The following is a 9,390-nucleotide window of genomic DNA, read 5'->3' as shown; positions in this document are numbered from 1 at the left end:
CAATACGCATGCCTGCCATGTTTAATTAATGTTGGCGTTTTTTGTGACAAGGCGTGTTTTTTTTTGCAACGTAGGTAAAAATGGTGAATTTTCAATAAATATTCAGTTGGCAGTCCAGCGCTGGTCCTATTGTGCGTGTTCCTTCGTTGTTCTGGTTTTTTTTCGCGCTGCTTCAAGTTATTTGCTTCCTCTTCTTCTTCCCTACATGGCCGGTTTCAGTTCCGTACGGCATGTAAGTAAGGGTGTTTGTGCTCAACTAACGTCGTCGGCAATTTGTTCAGATAATTTTTGCCTTCTTCATTTTCACTGGACTGGTGACGAGTAAAGCACCATCACTTTTGCAGATATGTTTCACAAAGTGGTGCTTCAAGTAGATGACCTTACCGTAGATATCCACGTTTGTGTCTCTGGTTTTACATAGGAAACCTGAGCGCCTTGGTAAATTTCGTCAGGTATTCTGACACCGCTGCTAAGCTAAACAATGTTTTGTGCAGTAGTGACGAAGTATTAACTGATAATATGCATAGTATGGACCGGTGGCGAGTAGTGGGATTTACCCAATTTTCGTGGCGCCTCCCCGTTTAAGATGGACCGTGACTACGACATGACACACCGACAAGCCGAGACCCTAAGGGGCTTCGACTCTAATACAATACAACAAAGAGCAAGTGGATACAATGAAACGCAATTACTATAATGTTTAAACCATAGGACTACGAATGAGGGCTGTAAAAAAACGTGCGACCAAACCAGGCACCTTCACGCCTGGGCCACGGATGAGCGAAATGCAGGAAATTGACAGTGCAGCGCAGCATAGTAACAGCCTTGGCGATGGATTAGAAGCGCAGAGTTCAAGGCTTGTTGTGCAGTCATAAACAACTGTAACGTCTCGTTCGCCTGGTAGGAACCTAGAGGACTTTCTTGAGCTGTTCCTTGGTGCGGTTGGTGATGCCAAACGGGGTCACGGCGCACGGAATATCCTTCTGCTGATCGTGGGAATACTTCATAACAGTTTTGTTCGCGTCATATTCGTAATGTTCGACGATGATGGCGATCGTCTGAATTTGAGCCTTCTTCAGCTGCTCAGCCATTAGCCGGGCCTGTAGTGAAAAAAAATGAAATGCGACTAATTAACGCCGTAATATAATTCACCAGCTGAACAATACGCTTAGCATAAGGCAGGGACTGACTTAAATATTAAAAATAGCCCGTAAAAATTACTTAACCTGAGATAATTAGTTATGTAAAGGCTAGAGTCAGGGCCGCTCAGGTGCAACAGCTGCTCCCTTAAGTTGGCAAACCACCACAAAAAAATCTTTGGCATATCTTAGGCCCCCAAAACTACACGTATATTTAAAGCTACGAATGGCGCGCAAGACGATTATCAGCGAAGCTTACGCTGAATCTAGCCTGAGCCTTACTGAGGGTCCACCTTCGTGAGGAATTGATAGCATTACCGGTCGTGAAATGCACTTTCGCATAATGTACTGACGTTAGGTCCTAATAAAATATATTTTTCTCTATCTGCCAAAATATGTTTTCTAGATAATAAGCAATATTTCTTGCTGTTGAAGCTATTGAACGCAGGTGTCCGCAACATTTGCATCTAAAAACATGTAAAATATATTCTGTAGCGATTAACATTCCTTGGCAGCACAGTGAAACGCAAATGTTCGCGGACTATCGCATTTGGGAGAACATTGGTTGCGAGCAGTAACGGCAGTCGGCATAAAGGTGGAATACAGTACGATTAGTATGTACAACTGCTGAATAGAAACCTGAATACATGGGCCGTCGTTTATGGTCGTGTGATATCTTTCAGATTTTCTTCAAATGACACATCGGCTAATCTTTTACTGTTGAATGTGCGTTCTTTGATGGAGCCTCTTGCGATAGACACCAGACGAGAACAGAAGTTGACGTTGCACGGGACTCAGTAATTGGGACGCGACACTCGGCCCATAGTGCCGCGCGCGACCTTTTTTGCACCGCTGGTGACACCTGACTGGCTCATTATGGGAGCCAGCGGAAACTAATGTAATGTTTATATTCGTTCTTGATCGTTCCTCCCGGACAATGATTGGCAGGTATGTTTGAAGGCAGACAGGTAGCGACGAGCAAAATTTGCTAAGCGAACAACATAATACATATTGAACACTAGTTATAAAAGACACAGCAAATATGTGGCATCATGCGACTCCGCTACTTTCTCTCAAAATTAGAGACCAGACTGTCAATAATGTGCATTATAGGATGCCTCATTGAACTGTGAACGTCCGATTTTCAGTCAAGACTGACCCTGCCACCAAGCCAACATATAAAAGAAAAAAGGGCGGGGGCGCCGTCGGTCTGTGGGACAATCGTAACTACCAGTGTTAATATTGGGAGGCTCGAACGGAACAAGCCATATTTCCTTCCATTTTAGCATTTGTACGCAGTCAGTCACGGCGCGTGGAGAGATCCTGCATGACGCATTGCTCAGCGTTCGCAGCCATCGGTGGCATCTCCAGCCAACAAATGGGACGGCAGCGCAAGGAACTGGAAATGATTACTGTGGTTGACTTAGGTGTTCTTCACGATGCCGCCGTGGTCCGCCGCAGTGCAGCTCGTCGCTTGAAACAGTGTTGCCTCTCGTTCTAGCTCAGTGTTTTAAGCAGTGCTGGGCAGTATCGAAGATACATGTATCTTAGATACTATCTTAGATACTCCTTGGGTATCTTGTATCTGTATCGCGATACGTCTCGCAAAACGAGTATCTGTATCTGTATTTCCGATACATTCAGCAATGTATCGTGTATCTTAAGATACAAGATACTGCCATTAAAGCACCATCGTGCGAAAAAATAAACGTCGACCGGAATGCTAGTTCTCAAGCTGATATTGCTGCCTCTAAGCCACCTGAATAAAATTAACGATAATGGCATTCTTGTATATTTCAGCCAGAGCGCTCCAGCGAGCACAGGTGATGAGGTTTAGGCGTCCCTATTGGTGGAGCAGAGTCACATGATGGCGCTCGAGCCATCTAGACAAAAACAGGCGTACGAATGTCTACGATGAGGGTTGCAACGTGGGCTTGTTGGTTACTCATTTGAATAGCTTTTGGTGTAGCGCGAAAGGAAACACGGACACGAGAAGGCACGAGAAGGTGCACGAGAAGGTGGTGTTCCTGTGTGCCTTCTCGTGTCCGTGTTTCCTTTCGCGCTACACCAAAAGCTATTCGAATGTCTACGTGCAGCCTACCTTTTTTTCTAGATGACTTTCTTTTTAGTTGTGTTGATATCATGACACTTGTTCATAGCCACTGCACTCTCCTGCGTACTCCTATGCGTGCGGCGTCTTTCGCATAAGTTCTGATGCCGCTATACTGTCGCAATCTAAGTTTGTCTTACGTGGTGCTTCGTTACAAAGCCTCAATAATGCAAGAATGGGGCTGCTTTGCGTCTCGCGGCTTCCACACATCAGCGATTTGAATGATCTCGTGGATGTAAGCTTGACATACATAAGTACGATGAGATCGTCTTATATGCAAAGGATATTCTAAATACCGTCCCACTATCGGTGCCGACGTTAGATGCAATAGAGCAGGCATTTACGTAACCGGGAATATTCTGACGTACTGTGTCTTTGTTCTTCCTGCTATATTGTTAGAGAACTTCTTTCAATGATAATTTGATTGTTAGCACAAGTGCTCTCATTGCTGTCCTCCGTTTTTTTTTTTTTTTTGCATCCCGTACATTACCTAGTCCTCTGCATAGTTTTAACAGTGAAGGTGTTCTGCAAGTCGTTCCTTGTCCGTCGAACCAAAAAACTATCATCTTCATAAAGGGGTATGTGCCACAGAGATGGGGTAAATTCCCCTACTTAACACTGGTCCACTAAAATCAAGAAGGCAACAGTTAGCCCCAAAAATTGCTGCGAAGCGATGGCGGCGAGCCGAAGACCCTAAGTACGTACAACGAGAGAATACCAGGCAACGGGAAAGACAACGGCGGCTTCGAGAAGACCCCGAAGCGATGGAAGGCGTACGCCAACGACAATGGAAGGCGCCTGATGCCTGTCCAGCTCTTCTACTCGAAAGACTAAGCCTGGTCCTAGCCATAAGCTGATCGGTCTCATGCGCCGTAACAGCAAAGTTCATCCCCGCCACAGCCAAGTTAAAGCAAAAGTTCAGTTAAAGCGAAAGTTCAGTACCGTTACAGCCAAGTTCAAGCTAAGTTCAACCTCGCTACAGCCAAGTTCAACCTCGCTACTGCCAAGTTCTGCCTATAGATACAGAATAAACATGCATGAGACCGATCAGCTTCGCTGTGTATCGAGCTTTGCGCGGCTTAGTGCAGGCTTTGAGCCATGTTTTTTGCCCGTCTGCTTATTGTAATATGTCATTTGTAACCTGCTGCTAAAATACGTTCTCTACTTTATTCTTATTTTTTAACGGTCTGCGAACGTGGTTTTATTCCATATTTCGCGGGCTTTCTTTAAAAGCCCAAAAATACTGACCACGCAGCATGTACGCTGCGAAAAAAATGGATCGGTTGTTTTAAATGCGCTCTACGGTGTGCCGAAGCGCAGTTGGCCCTAAAGTGCATATTAAAAATGCCGCAGTATTGACCTTATTTAATTAACCTGTTAAGCTTAGAACAAAATATGCCATAACGAGCGCCACATGACGGTAAACCAAATACCTTTGGTTTCATTCAGCGGCAATTAACCATTTTTTTAATAGTTGGTTCTACTTACGTGAAACACCCTGTATACTTATCACTTTGATTGTTTAGTACGGAACCACCTGCTATTTGGCTTACATATACTGGTTTTCCTTTGTCTAGGTCACCTTAAAGTATTCTTATTGTCACAAATCTGTAGGTAGCAGAGCCAGAAGTGGCAATAGTGTGAATAGCAGTGATAACCTGAGGCGCTTTGTGCCTCTAGAACACGTCTGAGGCGTTTCCTGGCGGCTCAGGTTCTCTCGAAGAAGTGGTAAAAGAGTGCACGTTAGTGAATAGGCTCCCAGCGAACGCTTTACGCCAGCAGATAAGTAAAAAATGAAAATCACTGCAGTTTTATGTCCTCAATTAATTATGAGCGCCGACTCTGTAGTTCATCGTCTTCACACGATGCCTCACAGACAATATCGCTACCGGACGTTGTTGCTGCTGTACACCTGTCGGTGGATGCGGTATTACGAAAACAAAAATACGCTTGCGGACAAGGTAAGGCTGCAAAGCGGTATTTGCGTAATTGTGTGGAGGCTTCTTAATGGCGTTCTTGCAAGTAGATGGCAACCTACTAGCTGGTCGCCAAGTAGAGCCGCGACACCCATAAATTACAGAAGTGTCACGCAAAACCACTAACAGCGCAGCGGCTAAAGAGCTGTCATGTTAAGCAGCCAAACAAACCCCAATAGGTTGTTTAGGAATTAAATCTAATACACCTTGAGCAAGAAAGTTTGTATCTTGTTATACAAATAGGTATTTTGTTAAAATTAAACAAAGTTGGTCGCACTTAAAAAAATTTTAAGTAAACACAGTTCTACATAGGCCTTTGCTGCTTCATTATATAGGTCTATAATAAAAAATTTGCATATGTATCGAAGTATCTTAAGATACAATTGGGAAGTATCGTATCGGATACAATTATTACGGGTGTATCTTGTATCTGTATTTCAAATACTTCTTGTCCGAGTATCTTGTATCGTATCGCGATACAATTTCAATGTATCTTTGCCCAGCCCTGGTTTTAAGCAACCACACCTATCGGGTGCCGATGATGGTCACCTGAAGGAGGGGTACTACCTGAACAAGTTCACCAAGTGATGCGCCTTCGTCGTTTGTTTCAGCGGTGCCACAATGACGTCATCTGAACATTTTCAAAGGTGCAGCGCTAGTTCGCGATTATCTCGCACCATCTCTGCTGATGATGCCGGCATGGTGCAGGCGTGCGCTTCAGGCGCTAGCACACCATACGACGCAGTATTTAGATCATGTGATCTCGGCGCCACTTACTAGCGTTTACCGTTTCGACACGACATGGGGGATGTTTGCTCCTCATAAAGCGTCCACATGTGCGGTTTGCCACCTCTAAAAGTTGCGCCACACATTAAGCGAACGAAAGTAAGGCCTCCGCCGTACCGGCATTCGTTTCCGTTGTCGCGCTATGGCAGCACAATTCCTGGACTTCACGCCGTGAAACCTCTCAGATTGGTGCAGGCAAATTGAACGGTTTCATCTTTGACATGACAGACTTCTTTTCGTCCATGGCGCGTTTCCGTCGGCCGCCACGCGGCTCGTCATTAGGGCCCCTTAGCAGTGCCGGTTTACTGTACGGTAATTATGCAAATACCACACCGTCTTAGTCGGCACGTCGCCATCTTAAACTGCGAGACCTGCATTAGCCACTATATTAATCCCTTACTAAATAATGTTGGCGCTTCTGAAAATTTTTCGGGTCACGGTACACTTAACACGAAATGGTAACACCGTAGCGTAAACGGTTCAGAATTAGCGTCATTGCTGAAACAGCACGTTATAAGTGAACAGATCTCTTTGGAGAACTCAAAACAGATAGAAGGACACCGTGTGATTAGAAAGGGAGAAAGCGGCTTCACAGCGAGTTTCTCGGCCTTGCATTGAGACATGATTGCTATACGTGCTCCTTTCTTTCTCTGTTTTATGTTACTGACCCATTACACGTGTATTACTGCATTACGCAAACCACGCCCGAATGTCTGGGAACATTCCAGATCATTTTGGAATCCTTTGTTAAGCCTGTTTCACATGACAGTGACGGGCGCGTGAAAATCGTGCACCGAAGTAGAAGGCTGATGAAACTCGCATCCCAAGTGCACCAAAACAAGCGAACTCGGAGAAAGGAAACCCGCGGGTAATGGGCGCTTTCCACAACCATCACTCGCACCGCGCAAGAGCGGTGCATGTGAAACGAAGTCGCGTCCGAGCGTGCCGGTGCCGCTCAGTCAGGGGCGTAGCCAGGGCGGGGGGGGTTGGGGGGGTTCAAAGCCCCCCGAAATTTTTCAGTTTTGCTTGCGTATATATACACGCGCACATACAAACGCACGCACGGACATACATAAAGTATGGTTGAACCCCTCCCCCTCCCCTCCCGAAAAAAATTTCTGGCTACGCCCCTGCGCTCAGTCGTCGCGGGCCCCGCCGCTCAGTCGCCCGCATGCGAAACAGGCTTTAGGCTAGAGCGCGCCAACGCGAACAGTTGAGTTTATTATGGAACTAACGCGGCCACCAGTAATAAGGCTCGAATGTTCGATGCCGCATGTATAAATGCCGACGTGCCTAACCGCAGATCAGATTATTCGACAGCCGACAACTGTTCACGCCGCTATCTGTTCAAAGCGCGCTTGCTCGTTGTATTTTCATTTTCAGGGCACAAGTTCGCCCAAATAAGAAGTTTAGTTTTGAAGACGCCGACCGCTGCCTTCGTGAACGTCACGACCACATGACAATATATTTCATGCCTAAGCGATCCCAGCGTGTGGTAGCCAGGGCTGGGCAAAGATACTTTGAAATTGTATCGCGATACGATACAAGATACTGAAGCAAGAAGTATTCGAGATGCAGATACAAAATACTACAGCAACAATTGCATTCGATACGATACTCTCCAATTGTATCTTAAGATACTTCGATACATCAGCAAATTTGTTATTATATATTTACATAACATAGCAGTAAACGCCAATTCACAAAACTATTTGCTTGAAATGTTCTTAAATGCGATCAATTTTGTTTCACTTGAATGAAATGTCTGTTAGCACCACAAATGTGTTGTCCTTCTTGCTTAAAATACATTAGTTACAATCCCAAACAACCTATTGGGGTTGTTTTAGCTGCTTAACACCACGACAGCGCTTCATAAACTTCACTGACAGCGGTTTTTGCATCTCGGTTTTGTAAATTATGGCATTTGCTGCTCTGCTTGACGACGAGCTAGAAGTGTCCCATGTATAATCACAAGAATTTCGATAGGAAGCCCGCGCAAGATGGTGCAAATACCGGTGTGAACTTTTGCCTTGTCCGCAAACGTATTACCATTTACGTAATAACGGATCACCGAGCACGTGTACAGCTGCAAGAACGTTGGTAGCGACATTTTTTGTGACGCATCATGTACACGTAAATGATACAAAAGTGCTATGACTTTTCATATTGTCTTTATGAGCTGGCGTAAAGCCGTCGTTAGCGACATACTCACTAACATCCAATATTTCAACCATTTTTCTTGTACGAGAGAACATGTGCAACCGAGAAACGTCTGAGGCTTATTGTATATAGACACAGCGTCGCAGGACACCGCCTCTATCCGCACTATTGCCACTCACAGCTCCAATTATCTGGTAATTTGTAACAGTAAAGTATATATAGGGAGGCCTAAAAGGGAAAACAAATATATCTAAGTAAAACAGAAAGGCGTTTCCGTATGAAACATTCATAGTGAAGAAGTATTGAAGGCCGATACAGAGGGCACGCCTCACAATAGCCTAAAACTGCTAGTTTGAACACTCATGATAAAAATGGCGCATTCGGTGAACAATGTTCCTCGAATCCCCTTCCTGACATATCTAAGATGGCTCGTAATAATTTCATTTATTTTAATGAAAACTGAATTTCGTAGTCAGCATAATGTTTGGTACTGTATAGTACAGGTACGCCCAGATTATTATATCTTTGTTCTCACCATTGGTTTGACATAACAGCAACTAAAGAAAAGCGTAGACGAGTAAACAGTAGTAGAAATGACACTCCCATTTAAAAGTGAATGTAAAGCAGAGTTTAGCCGCACATTACAGAAGACACATTGGAGTAACCAGACCGAAAAAAAAAACGGTACAGAATCCCGGGTTATTAATGCATCGTATGCAAAAGAAGCACACCCAAGAAAGCACCTGTGCTAACAACCAAGTATTTTTTAACAATACGAATAAAGATAGAAGGAAGGAAAATATACGGTGCGCTAAGATATCATCTGTTAGGGACATGTTTCTTCTATTATACCTAGCATCGGTAGCAGTGGCGATATAGCTCTTAGAATGACATTTATTCATAAGTCAGTCTCATTACATACCACTCAATCTTAAATGCACGAGATCCTTCAAATCATTATCTTGGGAAAGCCACGAGGCGCAAAGCAAACCTAATCTTGCATTCTGCAGATGTAACCAAGCACCGGACAAGAGAAACTTCGATAACGACACTATGTGGGCACCAATATTTGCGCGACGGACGCCACATGCACTGGAGTACGCAGGAGAGGACAGCGACTAAGAGGCGGTGTCATGGCATTAACACAATAAAAAATTAAAGATCGAGAAAACAAAAGATCGGCTGGACGTAGACGATGCCGCACTTGTTTTTGTCAAGG

General features: G+C 44.6%; 1 protein-coding gene across 1 annotated transcript in view; it reads right to left on the bottom strand.

The window, feature by feature from the left end:
• Positions 1-744: 744 nt before the first annotated feature.
• The window catches only part of LOC125757816 (uncharacterized), a 30,970-nt gene continuing 22,324 nt past the window's right edge, over positions 745-9,390 (bottom strand). Inside the window, exon 6 of the mRNA XM_049413987.1 lies at positions 745-1,100. Coding sequence (XP_049269944.1) covers positions 909-1,100 — 192 coding nt within the window. The 3' untranslated portion in view covers positions 745-908. The remainder of the gene's footprint in view (positions 1,101-9,390) is intronic.

The sequence above is a fragment of the Rhipicephalus sanguineus genome, chromosome 3, assembly GCF_013339695.2.
Source record: "Rhipicephalus sanguineus isolate Rsan-2018 chromosome 3, BIME_Rsan_1.4, whole genome shotgun sequence".
Taxonomy (NCBI): domain Eukaryota; kingdom Metazoa; phylum Arthropoda; class Arachnida; order Ixodida; family Ixodidae; genus Rhipicephalus; species Rhipicephalus sanguineus.
The sequence above is the reverse complement of the archived record's forward strand: the minus strand, read 5'-3'. Positions and strand labels throughout refer to the sequence as shown.